Source organism: Eulemur rufifrons, chromosome 24 (assembly GCF_041146395.1).
Source record: "Eulemur rufifrons isolate Redbay chromosome 24, OSU_ERuf_1, whole genome shotgun sequence".
Classification (NCBI taxonomy): Eukaryota; Metazoa; Chordata; class Mammalia; order Primates; family Lemuridae; genus Eulemur; species Eulemur rufifrons.
In genome coordinates, this window is record NC_091006.1 from 32444016 (window position 1) to 32471738 (window position 27723).

The 27723-nt window shown below is 47.1% G+C and overlaps 1 protein-coding gene across 2 annotated transcripts in view; it reads left to right on the forward strand.

The window, feature by feature from the left end:
- Positions 1 to 5465: 5465 nt before the first annotated feature.
- The window catches only part of LNX1 (ligand of numb-protein X 1), a 91424-nt gene continuing 69166 nt past the window's right edge, over positions 5466 to 27723 (forward strand). The window contains exon 1 of one of the 2 annotated variants that reach the window (XM_069457601.1): positions 5466 to 5857. In XM_069457601.1, the coding sequence (XP_069313702.1) occupies positions 5466 to 5857 (392 nt within the window). Of the gene's footprint in view, positions 5858 to 14209; positions 14302 to 27723 lie in introns of those variants that run through there. The other variant, XM_069457602.1, reaches the window with a different exon arrangement.

Sequence of the window (27723 nt, forward strand, 5' to 3'; positions counted from 1 at the left end):
ACGTCAGGGTGCATTAAAAGAAGAATTAGTGGGATAGTGGCACACCGAGGACCCCATTGTTCTGATGGGTTACTTTATGCCGAAATTCTTCTGCTTCCAAACAGGCTGTATTCCCAAGGCTGTTGTTGAATCTGTTTAGTGCAGGGGACAATGTACGCACGTTCTCTCTTGGTTGCAGGCAGCATATACTTGCTTTTGCTCTGGCACGTATTTTGTCATCAGCCAGGAAGTTCAGAATTTGAGAGCTTCTATACCGGTTTCAGGCCAGACCCTAAAATGGTGGGAAAAGAAACAGGGGTTAGGGGCAAAGAAAGATGGAAGTTTTTTTTTTTTTTTTTTCTCCTGGTACTTCTCAGCACTGCACTGGTGGTTTTGACTACCTGTATCTCTAAAGTCACCTCAGGCTCTGTCCTACCCCAGATCAGAAGGAAGAAGGTTAGGTGGTTGCTACGGCACAGTAGGATTGTTACCCAGGACGTGTAAGGATTACACACACAGTAGGATTGTTACCAAGGACGTGTAAGGATCACATACACACAGTAGGATTGTTACCAAGGACGTGTAAGGATCACACACACACAGTAGGATTGTTACCAAGGACGTGTAAGGATTACATGCACACACACACAGTAGGATTGTTACCCAGGACGTGTAAGGATCACACACACACAGTAGGATTGTTACCAAGGACGTGTAAGGATCACACACACACAGTAGGATTGTTACCAAGGATGTGTAAGGATCACACACACACACACACAGTAGGATTGTTACCAAGGACGTGTAAGGATTACACACACACACACACACACACAGTAGGATTGTTACCAAGGACGTGTAAGGATTACACACACACAGTAGGATTGTTACCAAGGACGTGTAAGGATTACACACACACACACACACACACAGTAGGATTGTTACCAAGGACGTGTACGGATTACACACACACAGTAGGATTGTTACCAAGGACGTGTAAGGATTACACACACACACACACACACACAGTAGGATTGTTACCAAGGACGTGTAAGGATCATACACACACAGTAGGATTGTTACCAAGGACGTGTAAGGATCACACACACACAGTAGGATTGTTACCAAGGAAGTGTCAGGTTTATACACACACACACACACACACACACACACACACAGACCCCCAATCCACTTCCCTGCTCATTCTCACTCCAAACTGCCAAAAAGCCACATTACCACCCTCTACTTACTCTAGCCAGGGGCAGAAGTACTCGTGGCAGATACATTGAGTAAATTTAAGTGGATGCAAAGCTGACAGGCCGTCTCTCTTAGATTTTGGGAAGAAAATAGTTTATTTTTTAAGCCTTGAATGATTTTTGATCATTTCTTCTCAATTCAGCAGCAAGGCACATATATGTCTAAAAATACTACGATGCATCATAGATGTTTATAAGATATAAACTGGAAATAAGAACCGCTGGGTAAATGAGTCTAGCTAGTTCTTTTCCTTAGAGCCAAAACTGCTTGTTCAGTCAGTTCTCTCATGATCTGTTTCTATTCCTGTAGGCTTTATTTAGTCTAAAGTAAAGTCGGAAGATATATACAGCACTGTTTGCATTAATATTATATTGAGAATTTGGTTTACCCACATGGGTAAGTGCCAGGGAATTTAAATTGCTCTCAGAAAGAAATAGGAAGGAAAGGAGGAAGAAAGGGAGGGGGGAAGGAAAAGAAAAGAGAATTGGAGATGAAGCTGAACCCTGCCATTTTTGCTTACCCCATTCCACTCATTCTGTCTCAGGCATTTCAGCTCTCAGTGAAGTCAAGGAATCTTTTTCTTCAGGGACTTTGATGTCTCTATAGTCATGCACCACATACTGACGTTTTGGTCAATGATGGACCGTATATATGACGATGGTCCCACAATAGTATAGTGCTATATATTTACTATACTGCTTCTGTGTTTAGACATGTTTAGATGCACAAATACTTACTATTGTGTTACAAGTGCCTACAGCAGTGGTCCCCAACCTCCTTGGCACCAGGGACTGGTGTCATGGAAGACAATTTTTCCTTGGACCGGGAAGGGGGAGGGGTGGGAGAGGCGGTTGGTTTGGGAATGATTCAAGTGTATTCCATTTGTTATGCAGTCAAGCCTCTCTGCTAATGATAATCTGTATTTGCAGTCGCTCCCTAGTGCTAGCATCACGTCTCAGCTTCACCTCAGATCATCGGGCGTTAGATTCTCATAAGGAGCCGCAGCCTGGATCCCTCGCATGCGCAGTTTACAGCAGGGTTCACGATCCTATGAGAATCTAATGCCACCGCTGATCTGACAGGAGGTGGAGCTCAGGTGGTGATGTGGGTGATGGGGAGCGGCTGTAAATACAGATGAAGCTTTGCTTACTTGCCCGCTGCTCACCTCCTGCTGTGTGACCCAGTTCCTAACAGGCCACAGACTGGTACTGATCCTCGGCCCAAGGGTTAGGGACCAACCACAGGCCTACAGTATTCAGTACAGTAACGTGCTGTACAGGTTAGTAGCGTAGGAGCAATAGGCTACACCACATAGCCTAGGTGTGTAGTGGGCTATACCCTGTAGGTTTGTGTAAGTACACTCTGTGACATTCACACAAGGAAGAAATCCTAACGACACCTTTCTCAGAACACGTCCCTGTCATTAAGTGATGCGTGACTGTACTTGCGGTGGGTCCCGAAGAGATTTGCAGCCCTTTAATTTCCTGGGACTCTTGTATTGAATTAGTTACATTATTTGTATTCTGATTACTCTTGATCAAGAAAGATGCTGGGAGACAAAGGAGCAACATGGTTCAGAGCAGAAACTCAGAGTCAGACAGCCCTTTCTGGACTTTTCCTTTCTGTTGTGACTGGCAAGTTACTTACGTGTTACATCTCAGTTTCCTCACTGTTAAAAAAAAATCCTGGGCGTTTGTGAGGATTAGATAACGTAACATATATAAGGCCCCTAGTACAGTGCCTGGCACATGGTAAGTGCTCAAACAACTGTCAGAAAGCAAAAACAAAATGAAAAATCCCCACTTGATTAGCAGAGTTATAGAACTCTATTTCTGAAAGGACTGTGTGCTACCTAGTCTGGCGGTTAGCAATTTTTTTTCGTAAGCTGGGATTCTTTGAATGGAATATTATGAAGAACCTGATGTGCCAAAGCAATAAAAGCAGAGCTGGGACTGGGGTTGGGGAGAGACATGGGCAAAGCTCCCCCACTGTCTGCTCCTGTCTTCACTCCCTTGAAATATCTCGGGGCGTCTGACGTCTCTTCCAGAGCGCAGCTTGGAGGCCAGTCGGCAGTCTGGTCCAGGGCCACCATTTCGCCAACAAGGGAGTGGCCCAGACATACGAGTTGCTTTTTCAGTGTTGGGACGGGATCGGCAGCCTGAGTTCCTATTGCAGACACGGCCCCTACAGCGTCGAACATGGGGCTGTACGGCGGAACTATACCGGGAGACTTTAAAAGCTCTTTAGCTCACCGCACGTGAACCTTTTTCCCCCTATCGTAGATGACAATCTTTTGGGTGGCCCATTTCCATTTTCATGTTTATTTTTCAGCTGCTGTCACTTAAAGCATTTCCTGTAAGGTTCCAGTACCTTCTATCCGTCTTTAAGACAAAGAGCAGCTGTATAGATTTCCATAAAATTTGACTGGAAACAACTTTACTCTGCTCCTGCACCCTCCACCTTTGCCTGCTGTGGTCCTGTGTGACGCTAAGTCAAGTGCTGTGGTTTCCAAACGTTTTCACGTTCAGGGCATTTTTCTTCAACCTCTTGACCAGACTCTTCTCTCGGGCTTATTAGCGCAGCTCAGAAATGTAAACAACGAAGCTGACTCAGTGTAAGTTTGAAGTCAATGTATTTTCTTTTTGAGATAAGGCTGTGTTTGCACAAACAACCTCAGACTTTATTTGGAAAAGAAGAGAGATGTAATGCAGTTTATGACTGCCATGCATTTCCAAATGTGGCTGGCTTCCTGTTAGGCTGTTCCCGTGCCTTTATGTTCTTGAGGAAAGTTAAAGGTCTTCTTATTTACTTTTGGAAAAGAAGAAAGTGGAGTTTGGAAGGCCAGGGCTTGTGCCCGCTCCGAGCTAGGTAGTTGCATGCAAGGGGGAGGCGGGATTCTTAGTCACCACGAAAGTTGCCCCAGAGTCCTGGTTTGCACCGGTCACCTGGGCTTCTAATTCCTCGTGCGCGTGCCCACTCCTCTCTGCTGGGACTCCTGAGAGCAGAGACATATCCTTTAAATCTATCTCAAAGGTCTCTATATCCCATCACTACCTAGCTCAGAAAAATATTTATTGGCTGACTGTCCAAGAGACTTCCTAGGTGTAAACCATGCATGTTGAAAGCTCCATTACTTCGGACTCCTATGTACATTAAAGGAAAATACATACTGTGATAGCATTCTGCTGATCTGAAAGACCCTTCTAATTGAAGGAAAGAGTATTATTAGAACAAAGGTAAAAGACCCCTTTTGGGTGGCTCATTTCCGTTTTCGTGTTTCTTTTTCAACAGTTTTTCTGGAGCTACAGCTTTCAGTTTCTGGGCCAACAGAGCTAGACTGGAGACAAAACGAATTTAGTAACACATACATGTAAGAATTATTGAGCACTTAGCATGTGCCAGGCACAAATCTAAGAGTTTTATGTGTCATGTCTCATTTAATCCTCACAACAATACTATAAAATAGGCTGTTGTTATCCCCATTTTACAGATGTGGAAACAAAGACTAAAATCAACAGCTCATAGTGGTGGTGGGATTTGAACCCAGGCAGTATGACTAGAGCCCGTTTAACCATTAATAGACTGGCTGGCTGAAATGCAAACAGAGGAAAACTGCATTTACCACAGTGAAACTGCAAATGTCTCAACAGCTCTTATTTCTTCTCAGATGATTTAGTTGAAAGCTCTGATGTCCTGAATTTTCTGAGTTTTGGAGAAAGATGAGAGAAAGCCCTCAGGGTGTTAACTGGGGTTTTTTTTTAATTTTTTTGCTTGATGTGACAGGACATTTCATAAATCACTGCTCTATTTAATTTTCTTAACAAATTACATTTCTTAGAGCACCTTTCTTTTGAGTTCCTCTAGACATTTCACAGATATTACCCACATGATTTTAACCACACCAGCATGAGGATGTTAAAGGTAAACAGTATTCCCATTGGCGTGAATGGAGAAACTGAGGCACAACAAGGCCAAGTTGCTTGCGCAGGGTCCTGTCAGTCACTCCAGAGCGGGCACTGAGCCTGGCCTCCTGAGTCATAGCTCCGGTCCCTGTCCACTGACACCCAGACTCTTGTCCACCGTGAGCATACGTCTTCCATGTGCTGTGAAGCAGAGCTGAGCCATCTTGTTCTCTTTCAGGTTTGCAGATGGCTCCCAGAAGACCTTGACTTGCTCCCCAGGAAATACCGTGTTGCTGCGTTTCCCGTCCTCCTGTTCCCCGGCTGACCATGAACCAGCCAGACCCCGCCGACGACCCGGACCCCAGCCCCACGCCCCTGTGCGCGGTGTGCGGCCAAGCCCATTCCCCCGAGGAGAACCACTTCTACACCTACACGGAGGACGTGGACGATGACCTCATCTGCCACATCTGCCTGCAAGCTCTGCTGGACCCTCTGGACACGCCGTGCGGACACACCTACTGCACCCTCTGCCTCACCAGCTTCCTGCTGGAGAAGGACTTCTGCCCCGTGGACCGCAAGCCCCTGGTCCTGCAGCGCTGCAAGAGGTCCAGCATCCTGGTCCACAAGCTGCTCAACAAGCTGCCGGTGACCTGCCCCTTCGCGGAGCACTGTGCCGCGGTGCTGCCGCGCTGCGACCTGGAGCATCACTTCCAAACGAGGTAGGTCCCCCCGGGAAGCCCTGCCCATGAGCGGGGGGCGGCCGGAGCCCCGTCTCCCTGTGCCCAGGGCCTCCAGCGCCTGGCTGTCCCACCAGATGCCTGTATCTCTCTCTGTCTTGCCCTCTGTAACTGACGAAAGGACCCGGTCAAAATCAGAAACGTTCTAGGTGTTTATGGCCATGGTTCAGTGTGAGGAAACAGCACCTAGTAGAGATGTGTTGTGTGTGTTTATGGTCTTTTAAAAAAAAATTATGATAAAATTTACATAACATAAAATTTACCATTTTTAACCACTTTTGAATGTACAGGTGAGTGGTATTAAGTACTTTCATGTTTTGTTGCAACCATCAGCACCATCCATCTCTAGAACTTTCTCATCTTCCCAAATGGAAACTGTGTCCCCATTAAACACTGACTCCCCACCCCGCCCCCAGCCCTGGCAGCCAGCGCTCTGCTCTCCGTCTGCAGGAGTTTGGCTGTTCTAGCTACTTCCTGTAAATGGAATCATTCAGGATTTGCTGTTTGTGACTGGCCCACTTCGGATGCGTGTGCTTTGGAATGTGCGAGATACCGGAGAGAGCTGAGGAGCAGCTTTCTCTGAGGCCCCAGAAAGACTTCTTGGTGGGCATCGCTTGCATTTTCACTTCAAGGAAAAAAATCTCCCGGTTTGGCCCATGATTGTTAGAATTTTCTCTGTCCGGGAACTGATGAGGCCCAACCGTTGTCTGAGAATGTACGAGGTGTTTCCAAGTAAGTTTTCGAAGGAGAAATTTGGAACATTCTGGTCCTCCAAGTGACCTGTTCTGACTTTGCTGCCACGTCACTAAGGTGCACACACGCTCGTGGCAGAAGTACGTCTCGGTGGCTGCAGCTGGTGGCTGACATCGCCGGCCACACCTGGCTGGCTCTTTGTCCCCTGGCATCGTCATGTTCCCGGCGTTCTTTGTGTGGACAGCCTCAGTGTTTCACATGAGGAACTCTCTTAAAACATTTAAAGTCTTAATAAAGGGTGAACAGTCATAGCACAATTATTTCATAAGAGGAAATTTGGAAGCTGGTGTTTACCTTGGTTCCTGTCATGACAAGGGCAAGAGGCAGGTGCAGGTAATTTTGTTAAAGGCCACGTACCTCAGGTCATGAATCTGAGGCTTTGTCTCTGGGGACACGCATGGCTTCTCTAACGTGGAAGTCTGCAGCGCAGCAGTGGGCCGGGCGGAATGCTCAGCACGTGTTTCCCATACGAGCCGTGTCAGTGAGCTCATTTCTCTCCCCGAGACGTGGAACCAGACGCTGCTAACTCTGGGTTTGTGGGTTGCAGCTGTAGTTTCTGGTGTTTAAACTAGGATGCCTTCCCTCTCTGATCCCCCAGAATAAGGTGTGGCCGAGGGAGAAGAGGGTAGGGAGTCTATTGGTGACCTTGGCTGAAAGTTTGGCCAGGTATGAGAGGTATCATTGGGAGGGGAGTGGCTCTGGGGTCAAAGGTGAGGCGGATGCTAACAGGAGCTGGTGCAGAGCCAGGGTCAAGACTGGAGCCCCCTGGGCAGGGCTGGGGGAGCTCCCAGGAGCACGGAGAGCCCTGGTACGGCTCCCTCCACACACAGCACATTCCTGCGTCCTGACGTGTTGCAGTCTACGCGTTCGCGATGGGGAGCTACAATCTCTGTTGCTGCTTTAACAAATGATCGCAAACTTAGTGACTTAAACCCACCCAGATTTGTTCTGTCTGTTCTGAGGGTGGGAAGTCCAACACGGGGCTCACTGGATGAGCATCACGGTGCTGGCAGGGCTGTTTTCCTTTGGGCTCTAGGCTCCCTTTCTTGCCTGTTCCAGCTTCTAGATGCTTCCTGCCTGCCTCTGTTAGTGGCCCCTTCCTCCGTCTTCAAGGCCAGGCCGGAGCATCTTCCTTCTCCCTCTCCCTCACCTCTGCTTCCATCGTCACCTCTCCTGTGACTCTGAGCCGCCGGCCCCTCTTAAGGGACTCATGTGACTGGCCTGGGCCCAGCTGGAGAATGAGGCCTCCTCACCTCAGGGTCCTTAATTAATCACCACCGCAAAGTCCCTTTGCCATGTGAATGACATAGTCACAGGTCCTGAGGATTGGGGTGGACTCTCTGGAGGAGGGATCGTTATTCATTATTCTGCCACCACGGGTAAGAGGGGAGAGGGAGAAGGGAAGAATGGAGTCCCCCTCTTGGGAGGAGAGAAGGCACAACCTCTTCTCCTCCTCATCTCCCCACCAAGGGCTGATTTGGGGCTGAGAGTATCCCTAAAAATAGAGATCGGGTGGTGCAGGGATCTGAGTAAGAGCAGAATGAAGGGGGGAGGGGGAAGGGGCTGCGGGAGCCCTGTGGGGTCCTCAGGAGAGAGAGGACACATTGATTCACCCACCGTCCACGCAGCCCCTGTGATCCACACACTTCAAGGAAGCCCGAGACGAAGGCTTGATGAACACTCAGCTGATAATGATATGCACATCTGAAAACTAACAGGGAGGAAAGATCACGCCAGATGGACTGAAACCGAGTCACCCCTTTGAGCTGCAGCCTTTTCGTAGGCCCCGTGGGCAGCCCCGACTCGGGGACGTGGCCTGGATCCACCTGCCCTCCGCCCGCCACACTCCCGTCTCCTGAGTAGGGTGGAACCAGAGTTTCCAAAAATATGTTGTATCTGTTAGTCATCCAATGCCTGATATACACTCTCCCTTCCCGCCCCTGCGCATTTTATTGGCAGGGATTAAGAATTGGAAGCTATTCCAGAAGGGACTCTGGATCCCTCTTGGGCCTCTGGGGGCCCGTAGACCCCCTCTTCCTCCCGTGAGAGGGGCTGTTAAGAAGACTAAGTCATTAATGCCTCCGGAGGCCCTCGAACTGGGAAAACTCAGGTTGCCAGGAGCAAGGGTTTCCCTTTTCTGTACGAGGCCTGCAGGCTGGTGGCTGCTTGTGTGGGCGTCTTGTCACACACGTGTGCTGGAAGATGGCTTTGTTTATAAATTTTGCATTTGTTTGCTTTATGTTTGATATCGCTTTATTCAATAAATATACTGTAAACAAAATAGATAGCTTTTAAAATTTTCATTTTTTTAACTGACAAATAAAAATTGTATATATTTATGGTATACAAACTGTGGCCCCCAACCACCAAGCCGTGGACCGGTACTGGTCCATGGCCTGTTAGGAACCGGGCTGCACAGCAGGAGGTGAGCAGCGGGTGGGCGAGCGCAGCTTCGTCTGTATTTACAGCCGCTCCCCATCGCTCGCATCATCGCCTGAGCTCTGCCTCCATCAGGTCAGCTGTGGCACTAGATTCTCGTAGGAGTGCAAACCCTACTGTAAACTGCTCATGCGAGGCGTCTAGGTTGCGGCTCCTTGGGAGAATCTAACACCTGATGATCTGGGGTGGAGCTGAGCGGGTGATGCTAGCGCTGGGGAGCGGCTGCAAATACAGATTATCATTAGCAGGGGGGTTTGACTGCACAGTAAATGTAATGCACTCAAATCATCCTGAAACCATCTCCCACCCGGTCTGTGGAAAAATTGTCTTCCATAGGCCGGGTGTGGTGGCTCACGCCTGTAATCCTAGCACTCTGGGAGGCCGAGGCGGGCGGATTGCTCAAGGTCAGGAGTTCGAGACCAGCCTGAGCAAGAGCGAGACCCCATCTCTACTAAAAATTGAAAGAAATTATCTGGCCAACTAAAAATATATATAGAAAAAATTAGCCGGGCATGGTGGCACATGCCTGTAGTCCCAGCTACTCGGGAGGCTGAGGCAGTAAGATTGCTTCAGCCCAGGAGTTTGAGGTTGCTGTGAGCTAGGCTGACGCCACGGCACTCACTCTAGCCCGGGCAACAGGGCGAGACTCTGTCTCAAAAAAAAAAAAAAAAAAAAAAAAATTGTCTTCCATGAAACCAGTCCCTGGTGCCAAAAAGGTTGGGGACCACTGGTGTACAACATGATGTTTAGAAATACATTGTGAAATGGCTAAATCAAGCTAATCAATGTGCATTACTTTACATACTTATTTTTTTGATAGAAACATTTAAAATCTCTCTCAACTTTCAAGTATACAATATATTGTTAACTATAGTCACCATGTTATATAATAATCCTCTGAACTTATTCCTCCTGTCTAACTGAAATTTTGTACCCTTTGTCCAACAGTAGCCTTAAGTCAGGGTATAGACAGCATCATATCTTTAAACAAGTGCTGCCTGTTTTGTCCAGAATTTGTATCATTTGTAAACAATGTTATCCAACTACTTCAGAACCTGAGTTGGGTATAAATTCTTGAGTAAAACGTTTCCAGGGCTGGGGAACCTGCAGCCTCACGGCCACACGTGGCCCTCCAGATGCCCAAATGTGGTCCGTCCACCAAATCCAAACTTCACAGAACAAATCCCTTTATTAAAAGGATCTGTCCTGTAAAATTTGGATTCCATCAAAAGGCTGCACTCAAGAATCCAGAAGGCCACATGTGGCTCCACGGCCACAGGATCATTGATTACTTGGACAGCTGTTTCTGATTTTATACCAGAGAGTTCTTGTAAGGGAGTAAACCTGAGCACGTGAGCTGGCGTCTGGGATCTTCTGGCTCTTTTGACTTCTGCCCTCTTAGGTGCTCGCACACGGCCATCACGTGGGTCTTCTGCGAAGAATTCCCAGGAGAGGGATGGGCTTGTTGAGTCGAATGGCAGCCTTCCTAACCAGAGGACATGGCCAGTATGTGGTGGGGCCACCACAGAGGGCCATGTGGTCATCTCGCTTGTCCCAGACTATCAATGAGAGGGGTGTGGAAGCAGAGCTCTTACTTCCTTTTGATCCATTTTGAGACTTATCTTAGGCTCAAGACCACATCTTCATGTCGTAATATCATCTGCAGCTATAATACTCATCAAAGATCCATAATGGGCCAGGCCTTGAATGCAAGAAAAATCTGTGCCAGCCATGATTCCTGCCTCCGAGGAAATGGCCTTTTAAAAGCAGAGAAGTTGAAAACACACACACGTTGAATTGTTTCACAGGACAAATCACTTTGTCCTTCAGTTTCTCTCTTATTTTCTAAAAATGGGAGATAATAAAGATGACCCTCCTTAAGTATTTATTAGCATGAATAAAGAGGTCATTGTCTGATGTTCTGGAAAGAGCCTTAAATGAAAATGTGAAGTCATAGACCCAAGACACACCTGGCTGAAGCTCTCTGGGAGTATTTTCCTGATTAACTGGGCACCCAATATCCTGGCAGTGTCTTCTCCAGAGATCTACCCTAGAACCTCTGTTGACCTTTGCTTCTCTCGGGGGGCTCTTTTCTGTTCAGTACAACACAGACTCAGCCAGCCGGCTGTCTACAGTACAGGGAAGATTTTCTTGCAGGGAGAGAAATTATAGGGGAGTATCACTTATAAAAACATAGGTGTGTTACTAGTCTCGGTCATTTCAGCCTGGCTGAACATGGCCACAATAACTGTGCTTTGACATACATCCTTACTGTGACTTTCTAACCCTGAACTCGGCATTTTCCTGGCCCCTATCTAAACCTGTTTAGTGAAGAGAAAACAAACAAGAAAACAGGAAGTGATGGGAGATGTCTCAGATGACATTTAAGAATAAATATACATTTTAAGAATAAATAGAGCCCAGCAAAGCATGGGGCAAGGATTAGGGTTAGGGCTGTTTCCTGGCAAGGAAGCCAAGAAGCAACCCTTTCCAGTTGAAGGTGGGATTTTATCCCCAAGGGATTATTTAATTAGGATTACGTTGAGTGGCAGGTCATAGAAAGTTCAAGGTATGTTGGTTTAACCAGGTAGAAGTTTTATTTTTTTCATGTAGCACAAAGTCTGGGGGTAGGAAGACTGGACCTAGTGTGATGTTGCTGTGTGCCATCAGGAGTTAAGGCTCTTTCTGCTTTTCAACTTAGCTTTCATCCTCAAGTTTGTTACCTCTTGATCTCCAGATGGCTGCTCACTCCAGCATCACATCCAAGTTCCAGGCAGAAAGAACCAGGCAGGGAGGGAAAAATACAATGCACCAACTGAGACTCCCTCCTTTAAAGAGCTTTCTGGGATGCATCCAGTAATTTCTGCTTATACCTCATTGGCCGCTATTGTGTTACATGGCAACACATCTGCAAGAGAGGCTAAGTACATTATCACCATGAAAAAAACCTGGAGTGGGCAATCAGCAGTGGTTGCAATAGTGACATAAAGCAACAGAACACAATACCTTTGTTTCCACATATTGTTAATTTTATCCCCTTAAAATACAAAAAGGTAAATGGGCAGGCATCCTCCTTTTTTCATGGAAGACATGTCCGACGTCAGAAGCAATCCGACATGTTCAAGATTGTCAGAAATACAATCCAACAGCAATGTGAAGTCCACAGCCTGTATTATACATCATGCTACTTAGGAGTTATGATCTACACTGTAGGTCCTCAACATCCAAGAAGAGCATGTCCCAGAACTTTGTAAACTTTCCATATTCAGGAAAAGACAATAACATGTAATTTCCTTAATAGTACAGCAGTAAAGAAAGGATAAGAAAAGAACAGCAAAGCCTCTTGGAGATTGGTGCGAAGCTGCCAGCGAGGCTCATTTGCTATTATTGATAGTTATTAATAACAACAGCTAGCACTCACTGGGCCCTTTGTTCTTTATATGCATCCCCTCATTCCACCTTCATGACAGCACTCTGAGTTAAGCACTGTTATTATTGTCTTTCTTTTACAGTGGAGGACACGGAGATTCAGAGAGGTTAAGCAAACATGCTGCGTGTCACACAGCTAGTATGTGGCAGAGCTGGGACTCAAACCTCAAGCTTCTCTGACTCTAGCACCTAAAGACCAAACCTGATTTCCTTTCCACTGCTTTTCACCAGCTGGGACTCACTGTTGCATACCAGCCTACAGGGAATGGAATTCAAATTTGGGCCTTGACAAAAATCATGAACTGTATTACATACCATGCTTTCTCCAAGTTGCTTATCTCTGCCCCAAACTATTCTAAACTAGTTCAATCCGCACATTCTAAGTGTCTACTGTCTTTAAATTCTTTTAGCCTTGCCTCAGGTAAATGCAGATCTCTGATGCCAAATTCCTGATTACTAATGCAGTTCATCGCAATTGGTCTCATCCCATAGACTTTTGTCTGGTCTTCCTATCAAGTGTAGTTGCTGTCGTTGCTTGGTTGTCATTAATGTAATTATCCCCTTGAGCCATTTCTTGTGAGATTTAGGCTTTGAGTTGGCAAATGGGCTTTAATCTTGAATATGGGGCAGAAGGCGGGGGGAGTGCTGGGGGCTTCTGTGGCATTCCAGAGGTTAGGCGTGCAAGGAAGTCCTAGTGGTAAGACAGGGAAGTTGGGGGATGGTTTAGAATCACAGATCTTAAAGGTGGAAGAGACGATGCGGCCCCGTCCCAGCTGACTGGGCAGGTAAGGCCTTATTAGCTCCCTTTCAAAGATGAGGTGACTGAGGCTCAGGGCTTAAATGAAAGGCCCGGGGTCACACAGCTAGTGTCAGGGCTTAATGCAGTCACTCAGGGGATGGGAAGGAATGGGGGTGATGCCTTTCCTGAGAACAGGAACCTGTACATTGTTTAGACTGAACTTTATCAGGACTCTGTCTTTCTGAAAGGGAGTGACCTAACTTATTCTTGTATTAAGCCAATTTTCACAATTTGCAAGGAAGCCCTCACTTCTCTGGCATATGTCAGTATAGTCAGGACAGTGATAGATGCAATGTGTTAAATGTACATTCCAAATACACATATAATGCTTAGCAGAGGTGGAGTTGGCTCACGTTTAAACCACTCCTGTGTTGCAGTAGCTGAAGGCTCACTTCGAGCTCAGCTCTCCAGGCTGTTCCAGAGACGCTGATTTCTCGCAGCGTCTTGCTCTAGCAAGCTGCAGGGAGGGCAGCTTCTGGTTATTTGCTTATTCACGCCGTGGGGTCTGAATGTGCCACGCTCATGCCCTCTTCCAACACAGTTCAGCTCCCAGCCCGGCTGCTCCCAGCCGGTGATGTAAACGTACCAGCTGCTTCCCAAGAACCAGTCCGCATCCTGCAGGAGGGGCTGGTCCCTCTCCCGGGCATCAGCCTGCCTGCTCTCCGCCTGAGCCCTCTCGCCAACCATGGTGGGTCCCTGCGCTCCTGCATCTCCTCATCTGAGAATCAGGGAGCATAATCCTCTTACAGGCCCATGATTTCTCAGCGTGGCTTAATCTAAAGACGCCCCGTCAGCTTCCTTAGGATCTGATTGTGGGGACATGGCACGGCTTGTCTAAAGGGGCTTGGCTGCCCTGGGCCCTGCAGCTGGCAGAGAGAAGGTGTCCAGGAGGAGAGCAGCACACGGCGTGGAAGATGAAGGCGCTGCTGCTGCTGGTCTTGCCCTGGCTCAGCCCTGCCAACTACATTGACAATGTGGGCAACCTGTACTTCCTGTATTCGGAACTGTGAGTCCCTCTCTGCCGTGCCTGCGTGTGCTTGTGTGTCGGGTGTGTCGGGGGTGGGACCCGAGTCGGTTTTCCGGCTGTATCTGTCGAGAGGAATAAATTCCACAGCCACTGGCAGCGCTTGGACAAAACACCCTGCCAGCAGCTGAGAGCAGAGTGCTTAGCTGTGACTTGACAAAAAGACAGCATCCTTCAGGATGTGGTGCTTCCCCAACAAGGCGTTTTTTTCCCTGTTTCTGTGCCAACGCTGCTTTTTTTTTGGTACTCCGCTTTTTCTCCATAGATGTGTCTTCTCTTCCTTCCATAAATAGAACCACAGGGCAGTTAGGAACAGAGCTTGCGTGCACGGATCTGCAGCCTCTGGTGGGTGTTTCTAACGGCAAGCAGACACCGCCCCTCACTGAGACGATCGATGTCCACACCTGAGAACAGGCATAGAGTGTCGGTAAAGGGGAAAAATAACCCTATGTATGAAAAATATATATCCATTTTTATTTTTGATGATTTTAAAAGCTATAGGAAATAGAAAGAACCACATGAGCACCCATATTCCCATAGCCGTGATTTAATGATTCACATTTTGCCATATTTGCTTCGTATGTTGTATTTTTTTTTTTTTTGCCGAAATGGTCTGGAGTAAATTACAGCCATCGTGACATTTCACCTGTAAATCTATCACTATGCATGTCTGAAAAATGAAGACATTTTCCTACACCTATGTCCATTCTATGAGAGGTGGACATAGGTGGACAATAACTCATGGCCCCAACCTTTGCGGTGATATTTTTCCGGCTGCTTTTGTGAGTAAGCTGTGAGGGAGGATTGCAGGCTGATGTGAACGGCTTCTAGCAGTCATGTGAAAAGTGTGTGCCTCTGTGTTTGGAGCATTTGCAAAAACGCGTTCCTCCTCATTAACCGGACAGGTAAAAATAGCAAGAGTTGGCTTATGTGTAAACGAGTCAGTGGGCAAATAGAAACAAGGACTCTATTAGAGTTCATGGAGCCCGGGTTAGAAAAGGTTGGCGGCTGGTCGTATATATACAGTGATGCCACCCAGACTGTGTGGTGGTGGCTGGTGCCTCTTTTGTAATTAGCTAGAGTAACCAATTTGTCTAGCTTAGGACGTGCTCCTTGGTAAATAGAGCTTCGTTCTTGAGGCAGATCATTTGTTTTTGAGCTTATCTGGCTCTACCTTACCGGAATGTAACCCCAGGTAAGAAGGCTCAAAGAGAAAGTGTCTGGCTTAAACCTGAATTGGGAGCATCTCTGGGGAAATGATGCCAATGTGGATGCTTTCCTAGGTAAACACGCCATGCAGAGATTACGAAAAGCCTTCCTCTCCGTTGATGGATGCCGAAGTTGGGAATCTCTGAAATCCAGTACCATCATCTTCCTCCCTGCCCACCTGCTAGCCTTGTTAGTTGCTCTACTAGCTTCCTAGGGCTTCTGTACCAAATTTCCACAAATCGAGTGTCCTGAAACAACACATTTATTCTCACAGATCTGGAGTCCAGAAGCTTGAGACCGAGGGGTCAGCAAGGCAGCTCCCTCTGTAGCCTGCAGGGGAGGGTCCTCCCTGGAGTCCTGCTAGCTCCTGGTGGCTCCGGTGCTCCTTGGTTTGTGGCTGCATAAGGCCACCTCTGCCCCATCGATCTGTGCGGGGCCTTCTCAGAGTCATCTCCAATTCTGTTGGTCTCCTCCTCTCATAAGGACACTTGTCATTGGATTTCCAGGATGATCCTATCTTGAGATCCTTAACCTAATTGCATCTACAAGACCCTTTTGCAAATAAAGCCGCATTCACAGGTTCTGGGTGGACACATCTTTGGGGGACTGCTGTTCGCCCACAGTTGCTGCTGGGGAGTCTTTCCATTCGGTTACTTTGGGATTTACAGCCTAATTGAAGGAAGGCTCTTAGTACTGCTTAACAATTTTCATTTCCACAGGTGCGTGAATCAAAGGCAACTTTCTGTTGAATAGCTGAGTAGACGTAAACAGGCCATTCTTCCCAAAAAGTGAACCAATCTAGAAAATACGATGCCAGGGAATTACCAGGACAGCGTTCCTACATTTATTTCACGTAACTTTCTTGGAAATATCTGATTGCTGCGGGGGGTGGGGATGCTCTGTGAGAGAATTCTGTGCAGCTGTTAGCCAATGCTACTGGTGATAATTAGCTATCTGTAAAGTAATGACACATTTCAGGTACCGTGGTACTCTCTAAAGAATACAGGCAATAAGAGATTAGGCATGCTACCCACCCTTAGGAGCTGACGATCTAATCAAGAAGATGAAATTTATACACATAAGAAACGCAAGCAATGACTCAAGGCAGAAAGGGATATGTCTTTTAAAAGCAGAGTAGGTAATAAGTTGAGAGGAGGTGGCGATTGTCCACGTCGGTGAAACTGGTCAGGGAAAGCTTCTAGAGAAGTTGGAGGGTTGAGCTGGATCTTGAAGAGGGCAGAGAGGATCAGGCAGGAGCAGGGTGGCAAAGGGAAAGTATTTCAGACAGAGTGAATAGCCCTGGCACAAAGATTGGGGGCTGGCTGTGGTTGTCACCAAAGCTTTGAAAAACAACTATTTAGAGTGACAAATAGGGCCAGGGCCAGCTTAGCACCCCCAGGAGCAGGAGTGACCGGGCAGTGGCCGAGTGTGTCTGAGATGAAACGACACTTCTCTCGCCTGCTCTGGTCCCCGGGGTCCTGTAGGCAGAGCTCGGCGCGTTCGCCAGGCCTCCTCCACCCCTTGCCTGAGCTTTGGACGCCGACCTTGGGTGAAGCTTGCCCTGTGTCCCCTGTGCTTCCAGATGCAGAGACCCTCCCGGATTTTCCTTCCTCTCTGACTCCAACGCACTCTCAGTCTGTTCTGAATTCTGTTCCCCTGGGGCCCGGCTAGAACACCAGGGCTAATCTAGCATATAAATGGACTCACATTTAGTGTGTGGCCCAGGTTCTCAAACCCAAATGCCTACAGGAGCAAGGCAGGAATTATTTTAAAATGTGAATCGTAGGTGTAAGACATAAAGGAGGCTGAGGCCTCTGGCCAGCTGTAGAATGAAAATCTATATGGAAGTGTATATTTAATTACATATGTAAGGCCTGAAAGCATTTGAATTCGATTGAAAACAAAACGAAAACACTGTGTCCAATTTAGCGGATCACGTCTGCATGCCTGGTTTGCAGCTCCTTCTTTAAATACGTCTGTTCTCACCTGTTGCCTTGACTCAGAGAAGGAATTGGACAGAAGCAGCCTAAAACCAGAGTGCTAGGTGTGGAGTCCCAGTCCGTAGGTCAGGGGGCGGGAGTCTAGAATTGCTCTCCGAGTCTGCAGAGAGCACGCCGTAAGGATGAGGGACAGTGCTTTCTCCCCCAACAAGACTCCAGAGACAATCTAGGAAATGAACTTTCAGCGTCAAGGGCACGAGCATGGAAACAGCCTTCTCAGCTTCCTGGGGAGACCTGTAGGGGAAGACCTTAGAACAGGACGGGTTCTGAGGACCACTCATATGAGAAGTGAGGGCTGGGTTTGTTTTTAAAATGCAGAGTCTTGGGCTCTGAATCAAACCTAAAATTGAAATCTCTGGGAGTGGGGCCCCTTCCATTTTGATGCTTAACGAGCTCCCCAGGTGAGTCTCGTGGGCGCTGCAGTTTAAGAGCTCTTCACTCCAGCCAGTCTCAGCTCACCACGTCTTCCTCTGTGTGTGAATCATCGCTCTTCTCTCCGTGTCTCTGCGGTGCCCGGCGTCCTTGGGAACTTTTCGTGTCTTTCCACTACCTGGTGAGTTCTTTGGGGAGCTTGAGATGTGTTAACGTCTCTAAGCCCGCTTCTGCACGGTTTCGTGGAGAACTAAGCTGAACTGAACCAAACCTTGGTGTTACAAGCTGTGATAAGGACCTGGTTTGTTTTCTGTGCAAGGAGTGTGGCTCTTGCTTGTAACGACACGAGCTGGCCTCATCTCAGTGTTTCGGGGCACGGCACTGAACTTGAATATTGAGATTGCCTGTGGCTTTTGTAATGTTTCTTTAAATACTTAGTTTAGGAAAAATCTCAGAAAAGAGTTTGATGGGGTGGTGCTGGTCCTGCTGGTGTATTTTGTCCTCCACACACCAAACTCTTGAGCTGTTTACAGAAAATTAAAGTTTTGTCATCTTTCCTCCACCTTTACAATTTCTAGTTCCTATCATCCTTGAAAACATGCTTCACTTTTGTGTCATATTGTGGAGGATGGTGTGACCTGCTCGTGGTATAAAGTCTGCATGGGCTTTGAGTGGGTGCACAGTTGGGGCCTTGCTTTTCAAAGTAAGTAACTGTCTTTCGTTTTAGGGACACAGTTATCAACAAGGCAGTTAGGCATGGTCACCGGAAGGTGACAAGTCCCAGAAACTAGTGCTGGCTGCCGTAGCTGTGTGACTTCTGGGGAAGTCAGGAAATGCCAAGCTCTAACTTAGAGCCGGGTAAATATTTTTTGTTTGTAAGTAGAACCACTATGACCAACATTCACGCCAGAATCTCAAGAGAAAAATTACACTTTATTTCTTGACCCCTGTAGAGATAGTAGTTCTAGTGGGGACGGTTTATTCCCTCTGGAGTTTTGCACTCATGAGATTAAAATTAGTGATTCCAATTTTGTAACTTGAATCATTCAGGGCTATGGGAGGATAAGGTCTCCGAAAATGCCGCCCAGAGCAGCAGGAGTTGCGGACGGCCCTGTGTGCCCCTCCTGCGAGCTGGGGTGGGCCCGAGTCGGCTGCAGATGCCCACCAAGGTCTTAGGACCCAGGATGTAACCCCCACGCCTCCTGTGAGAACTTAAACCAACCTGCAAAACGTACCTCTGACAAACTGCACTGACTTCTTGCAATAGAACATTAGCTTTTGGGCCCACGGGCCAACGCGAGCCTTAAATCAAACCAGCTGGGCATTGCGGGCTTTCAAATGAGGAGATTGCATTAGTGTTTTCTCTCTCGCTCTCTCGTTAGGACCTGGTCTGACTTCTCAGTTTCCCCCTGTCTAGGTCAAGGCCGTTGGCAACCCTTGCTGTAGTAGTTCCCTTCCTCCCTGCTGACCTCAGCCAGCCTTGGGCCAGGTGTTGGGCCGTGAACTACATGACTTGGGGAAGCATCTTTTTTAAAAGCTTTGTGCTGACGGAGGCCCACGTGGGAAGACTGAGGTTATTGCAGTTGGATTCTTTCTTGGGTGAATGGGGGGAGAGGGGTGGGGGAGAGGAGCACTGTGGAACAGCTCAGCATCTGCTTCCTCCTCACTTCATTTTCACCGTGTTAACTATTCCCAGCACTTTCCAAGTTCAAACCAACAGGGTGCACTTCATAGGTTTGCCAGTGAAGGTTTTCCAAACTGAATCTCCAAGAATTTCTTTTCAGAATTGAGAAGAAAAAGTGCCGCTGACGTCTGGATTTTTCTTGTCATATGTTTTGAGCGTCTGAAATGGAGTTTGGATTAGGACCTGGAAAGGGAGGAGGAAGAGTTTACAGAGGAAATGGAGTGAAGTTCTAACAGGAACAAGGTCCAGTCTCGGGGAAAAGCCAGGGCCCATTTGGGTCCAATGACTCTCGGAGCATTTGAGCTTAGCACATGTTTCACAGGGCATTTTTCCTTGAATTTTTAGACTTGAGTATTTTGAAGGAAATTGAAGCCTCATGTTCTGATTCATTTACACTGAACTCATCAAAATGTTGCTTTGTAATGATTCTTTGATGTCCAGAGAGCATAGTGATCCTGTTTCATGGTCTTGTTTTTTTTTTTTCTCCTTGAGAATTAGCAACTTCTCTCTTGCCAGCAGTAAAGCACTTTCAGTTCCAGACTGTTCATTTTCTGGTCTCAAGTGTCCTCCCTAGGAGGACTGTCACCCCAGCAAAACCCAGCAGTTTCGAGTTGCCACTCTGCTGCTTGGCGAATCGTGCCTGCCTTCCTGGTCACGTGACTGTCAGCTGCATAGGAGATGAAGTTGGGATTTCTTTAAAAATCTGCTTCATGCTTGGTTGACTCATTTTCTTCATAATGTTATAATGGACAATTCCAAACAATACAAAAGTAGAATAATGAATTACTTCCTCTGAAGCACTTCAGTATTTATCTCTAAAGGGTAGATTTTTTTTTTTTTTGGAGACAGAGTCTCACTCTGTCACCGGGGCTAGAATGCCATGGTGTCAGCCTAGCTCACAGCAACCTCCAACTCCTGGGCTTAAGCAATCCTCCTGCCTCAGCCTCCCAAGTAGCTGGGACTACAGGCATGTGCCACCATGCCTGGCTGAATTTTTTCTATATATATTTTTAGTTGGCCAGATAATTTCTTTCCATTTTTAATAGAGATGGGGTCTCGCTCTTACTCAGGCTGGTCTCCAACTCCTGACCTCGAGCAATCCACCCGCCTTGGCCTCCCAGAGTGCTAGGATTACAGGCGTGAGCCACCGCGCCCGGCCTAAAGGATAGATTCTTAAATGGACCAACACTACTATCACACCAAACACAAGTAACCATAATTCTTTAATATCATACCTAGTTTATCTGAATCATGAGCTAAATAAGACCTACAGATTGCAACTGATGGCTGTATCTCTTAAGTCTGCTTCCTCCTCCTCCTCCTCTCTCGTCTTCACACTCCACTAATACAAAGGAGCTCTTGAAGTAAACTTTGAGGAATATAAGTTTGGTGAATTCCAAACACTGGGCTAGTAACTGGAAAAAAAAATGATTTTAATTTTTTTTATCCAGATTGAGAGAAACGTAAAGATCCAAAACATTGAAGTCTTTGTGAATTTAACTACAGTTTTACTCGAGATAAGTGTTTTTTGATGACCTCATTGCCCAGAAGCTTTAAGGGGGGCACTTAGAGGCTGGAGAAGTATGTTCTCCCTAGAACAATAATCTCCCAACTTTTCTGATCACAGACCTATTATCAATAGAGAAGCTTGCCCACTGCCTAGCATATGTATAGTTGTGTATAAATTACACGTATGTGCACATACAATGTGCTGCATTAATATGCCCGTCATACAACAGGCACACAACACTTCTAAAAGAGTTCTGTGTCAGTCATTCCCCGACATGGTTTGTCTCTTCAGAGACCACAGCTTGAGGAATAGGCTGCCAGGACTCGTTGGAACACAACCCCTTCAAAATAAAGGAGGGAAATTGCTCGCTGCCAGTCTGTGGGGTTGGCGGGGAAGGAGTGGGGCAGGAAGTGGCCCACTTGTGCGGGCCAAATAAAACTTGTGGGCCACGGAGGCAGACGTCCTTCTCTCTTACTCATGTTCCTGTTTTTACCATCACTCCTTGTCCCATTGGGCCCCACTCCCTGCTGGCTTTCTCCGTGGCCCTGCTACCCTCAGCCTGCTTTTACTGACACCAGGAGTGGGGCTGGGGACTATCTGGGCTCGCCAAACCTGAACTGTTTAGAGTTTGAGTCGACTTTAAAAAAAAAATCACGAAGTTGCAACTGGTGTATCCCCTCTCAGGTTCTTGGAAGGGCCAAGGGCATGCCAGGAACCTCCAGCTGTGGTCCTCAGCCTCACAGCGATCTTGCTGCCTGCCCGAGCTTGAAGTACTAACTTCACCCTCCGTCCCTCCCTCCCTCCCTCCCTCCTCTCCTCCTTCCTTCCCTCCTCCCTTCCAGTCCCCTTTTCTCAGTCTCCATAGGACCAGCTCTGGGAATTCCGCTGCCTTCCAAGCCCGTTTCTTCCACGTTTAACTTCTGCGTACCCAGAGCTAGAACGCACCTCCCGATTGTCCCAGAGCCCTTCCCACTCTGTTTCTTCACTAGCAGCTCTACCTGGAGCAGTAAGGGGGAGAAGCCAGAGCCCCAGGAAATGAGTAGGTCTAGTCATCACCCCAAGGACCGTAATCAAGTGGCCCTCTGCTGGAGGTGAGATGACCTAGTGATTAAAGGCACATGTGGCCACGTGCAGTAGCTCACGCCTGTAATCTCAGCACTTTGGGAGGCTGAGGTGGGAGGATGGCTGGAGTCCAGGAGTTCGAAACCAGCCTGGGTAATATAGCAGACCCCATCTCTATCAAAATTTAGCCAGGCATGGTGGCGCATGCCTGTAGTCCTAGCTACTTAGGATGCTGAGACAGGGGGATCACTCCAGCCCAGGAGTTCGAGAGAACTCTAATTGTGTTGCTCCACTGCAGCCTGGGCAACAGCAGGACCCTGTCTCTAAAAGCAAATGAAGGTACGTGCTCCAGAGTCGGGCTGATGGATGTTTCTATACGGTCTCTGCCAGCTGGTCAACCTTGGGCAAGTTACTGAGCCTCTCTGAGCTTTTCTCACCTATAAATGAGAGTAATACCTGCCTCACAGGTGGTTGTGAGTATTGAATAAGATTACATAAAGCATTTAATACAGTTCCCGGTACACAAGAAACCCTTAAACTGGATTTCATTGTTAATAACCCTGGGAGGTACAAGAGCATGCACAGTTCATCAATTCTAAGACATACTTTTTAGTGTCTCTAAAAGGAGGCTACGTTTTAGAATTGATGACACAAAGAAAAGAACATTGGCAGTGTTACAAAAAGAACTTTGTCTTACCAAAGAAAATTGGCAGCGTTTTTCTTTCTTGGTGATCTGTAAAATAGCGGTGCTTGTTACAAAAGGTGGAGTCTTCAATTTGGTATAATTTGGTAATAACTAAACTTCGTGCACAATGAGCACAGGTGGGCTGAGCCCACAGTGGAATTGCTGAAGCCGTGCGGTCCCTTCCCCTCCCTCTCGCTGAGGGGCAGGTGAGTGACTCACCTGAGCTGAGGAAGGGGTGACCAGCCTCGGGGCGAGGTCCGAGGAGAAAGGCCTGAGCTGCCGCTGGGGGCCGGGACCTCACCTCCTGTGCAGCTCTGCCTCCACGAGTGGGTCTTTCTCTGCCACTCCTGCCCCTCTCAGCTCTGTCCCCTCTGTCCCCAGGAGCCCTTCCTCAGTTCCTTGGCTCCTTTCCTTGTTGCTGTCACACTGCAGTTCCTACTCCCCGCTTCGTCTTTCCCCTTCCCCGGTTTGGAGAGGGAGAGTGAACCCGGCATGTTGCTTGGCTGGTGGAGTCCGTGGCCCAGAACCGTAGTTCTTTAGAACCTAAGGGGATGTCAAAGATCTAGTCCAAACCTCCCGTCTTAGAGCTGAAGAAACTGAAGCATTATAATTTACCCAAGTGACTCAGCCCCACCAGTAACGAGCTGTGTGACCTTGAACAAGCCATGACATTTTTTTGGAAACAATGATAATGCATTCAGTGTGTGTATGAAATGTGTCCTCAGGAAACAATAAGTTGGAGCTAGTTAATTTTAAAATACTAGCTTTAGGCAAAACAATGACATAGACATAGATGTGATACAATGAGGCAAGTGACCACGCATGTGACCCATTTGGGACTGGATGTCCAAGGATGGTGTCTCATCACCTGGGCATTCTCAGAATGGGATCATGGGATGACTTTGACCAATTTTGAACAAATGCAACCTGGGGCCGTTTGACAGTAAGAAAGCTTCACATTGGGATATGGCATTCCAAGGGTTTTATAATTCTAAGGGCTTCATGTACAAAGGATGGCAGTCAGGAGGCAGGGCAGAGTTCAGCCATGAAACAATTACAAGCTTTGGCTTGTGTTGATTGAATATGTAGCCTCTGAAGTGACTCAGATTTGAGTTTAGATCCTGGTTCGTCACTGATTAGTTGTGTAACCTTGGATAGATTAATTCCTTAACCTCAGCTAAGCTTCCATTTCTCATCGTTAAATCAGAGCACTTGATAGTACCTACCTCGTGGGGATAAGAATTAAATATAATACACGTAAAGCACTTAGACTCCTGGAACATTCTAAGTGCACTATAAACATTAGCCGTGGTGATGAGAAATAAATCCTCTTGTATGGATCTCATAGCATATTGATGAGAAATACTAAGATTTAGTGAGGTTAAGGAAACCCCCCTGGTAGGTGCACCAGCCAGCCTGCAGGGAACACAGGCACCCTGATCCCAGCGCTGGGATTACCCCCAACCCTGCGTCTCCCTCTGTTGCCATGGAGATGATGGATATGCCAAGGGGTGTTCATGTGATCCCAGGCCTCTATAACTCACTAGGCCCGGGTTGGGGAACTGAGATGGATTCTGAACCAGAAAAGTAATCGCTTTATAGGTCAAACTTTCTTGGGTAGAATATTTGCATAACTTCTCCGGCCAGTTAAAATTATGCTGAAGCTAGAGATTCCTAGCTTGTACGATTGTTTTCCACTGAAGTAGGCATAAGAGGGAGGACTACAAAAGGTCCCAAAGTCGTTCTTTAAAGTGGTCAGCCAGAAACATTTTTTTGGCTTCATGAGCTAATTGACAATAGATTAAAGGATCAAAGGGATCCTATTGCAAACGCATCTGGAATAACCCTTCCCTCTTAGACGCTGCTGCAGTTTTCAGAGAAAAAGCATCTGGGCACCATCAAAAGTATATTTATAAAGTCCTTCCTCCCCGTGATACAGACCTCACAGGCCTGAGGTGTCGTCGGGGATGTGCAGGTCGAGTTAATCAAGATCACGAGTGTAGACTCCAGAGCCGGACGGACCCTGGCGCTGCCGCGTGCTGGGTGCGTGTTGTGGGCAGTTGCCTTCACTTCTCTGGGTTATGACAGTCATCGTGTCGGCCACGTGGGGGTGCGGTGAGGACTAAATGAGGCCACGTGCAGCCCCAGCACGAGGCCGGGCGCACGGGCACCGTGGCTCGATGTTAGCTGTTCGTGGCTCCAGCTTTGCTCCTCTGCAGCCGGTGCTGCTTTGCTCCCTGCGCACCTTTTCGCTTTAGAAAAGATGCCCACGTGGTGCTGGGCCGCAGTGCTGGCTTCATTACCAGGGTCTTCCTGAAGTACCCGCCTTTTGGCCTCCTTGGACTCTACCTGGGACGTCAGCCCATCAGGAATCTATAATCCCTTTACTATCACAAAAGAATTACTCAACACCCGAGAGGTGAGGATTCCCATTAAAAAGCCCCCAAACGCTTATAATCTGCTTTAGAGAATTTAAAGGACCAATGGCAACTAGACAGGAGTGGGGTCTGGGGCTCAAAAATGGGACAGGGGAGATGCAGGAGAGTAAGAACGTGTTCTCTGTACCTCGGGCATTTTCTCCCGTTACAAAGTAACCAGCAACGTGGTCCATCTGATTTTTTTTTTTTTTTAAATCCCCCATTCGGTTGCTTAGTGTCATTTAAAGAAAGCATCAAGCTGATTGAGTTTTCACTTTCAAGTTGATTTCTTTGGACAGACATAAGCCTCTCATCTTTCTCAGTGTGGTTGACAGGCTGGATGCAGGCATGTGGACCCCAGGGGAGTCCAGTCATTTGATTCCCCTTCCAGTTCTTGACTTAACATTTGTTTACCATTTAGCAAAGGCAGGGAGTTTCTATTAATAAAAATGAATGCTTTACAGAAACAGATCTGCCGTGTCCAGTGGAAGAAAATTAATATTCTGAAAAAAGTCCAGCAAGACACTTCCCACTTCTTGGAAGTTCTTCTTTGTTCAGTGTGTTGTTTTGTAAGTGACTTTTTTTTCCAAACTAGGCAGCTTCCTGGTAGGTGAATTCGGAGTTTACACTTAGGTTAGTAAAAAGATAGCACCCATTCCTGGGAAGTCTATAATAACAAATACTTACCAAATGTCTATAGAGTATCAGGCAGGTTCTAGGCTCTGGAGATTCTGCGGTAAACTTACATTCCAGTGAGAAGGCAGTAAACAAGCGTGGCATGTCAGCTGGAAAGAAGTGGCGTGGGACAGAGCAGGGAGAGGACACGCTGCCTTGCAGAAGAGGGATTCGCCAAGAAAGTGGCGCTGACCAGAGACCAGAAGGAAGTGAGGGGGGAAACCATGAGGACAGCTGATGTCAGGATGAGCCTACAAATTGGGACCGTGGGGACAATCTGACTCCAAAGTCCACACCTGTGAAGTGAGCAAACGCCGACTGAGCGTGGACTTCAGTGAGCAAATGGAGCCTCACACACCGAGCTGGGGGCGGGCTTGTGAATTGTTAATTCCTGCTACTTCCGCTTGCTTTTCACCTGTGCTGGGTTATCCCAGAAGGAGAATGGGGGCAGGGGTTCTTACCTGGTTAAACATCACTCTGGGTCACGTGCTCTGAATATAGATTTAAGTGGAATTGCAAATGCCAGTGGCTTCTCCTACCCTACCCGCTATTCTGGCTCAGTGTAAATTCGTGTCTAATTTTCTCATCCCTAAATTGTGTTGCCTCCTAAATTTTTCCAGTCTGTTCGTGCTGTTTTCGGTGGATTCTCTAATTGCAGATGTCTGTGTCTAACCTAACTTATCTATTTTTTTGCCCCCTCCCGGCTCATGTCTTCTGCGGCATTCCCCACCTGAGTGTCAGCCATAAATTCTGTGACACTCGGTCCCAGGTCATCAGTCAGGGTGTTGATTCAGATCAATGTGGTGGCGGATTGTTGAGACACTCCTGAAACACCTTCCCACGACTGGGCTTACCGCTGCTTTTGTGTGTGAGTTCTAACCACTCTCAGCCCCCTTTGAATCTTTGGACGACACGGTGAAAATTAAATCTTTCCCAAGACGCTCCGCGCTCAGCTCAACCCTTCCTCCGATCCCCTCCCGTCATACACTGAACTGCAGCAGGGACGGTAGTATCATCTTCGGGATAATCTCATAAACATGTCTGTGGTAATTTAAATGCAGATTGTTCTAGTTATCCCTGGTTTTCTGAACCCTCAATTTTATTTCCCTAATATTTATCCCACAATTTTTTTGAAACCAACAATTGCATATATCATGCACTCATTTTCACTACCTTTCCTTCTGTTTTCTTTCTCCATCACTATCACATGTCGTTGGTCTCTTTCCAATCTTCTGACATCCCCCCCGAGTGCAGGGTAATTTTTCAGAAATAATTATTCATTTTTACTGCACTGTTGTTCAGTCAGCGTATTCGTCAAATTCTTTTATTCCCCGGGGCCACGTGTCATCTGGAGCAGCTGATTTATGCATGTTCATGTTTGCCAGATAATTCGTCTACCTGTTTCTTGTCCAAACTTATCTGTAAGTTTATAATTCTCCAAATTTCACTTATTTATACTTATTATAAGGAGTTTAGCATTGCTGGGCTTCAACGTTTCCATTTGAGTATTTGCTGCTTTTACTTGTAGATCTGTGTTCTTTCAAGCTTCTTGGCCTATTTTTTTATGACTCTGGGTGAGTTTACAGATTTTAAAGTGATTGCGAAGTGTTAAGTCTCTGTTTCAACTCATGTATATTTTTCTCTGCTGAGCTTAATTGATCCAGTCCATTGTCTTGGAATACTTAAGTATTCAGAACTGTTCGGTGATCCTAAGAATCTTCGACACAACTGGAGTAGGTACCTACATTTTCCATTTGTCATAAATAGTTAGAAACTAGAATAAAAGAATC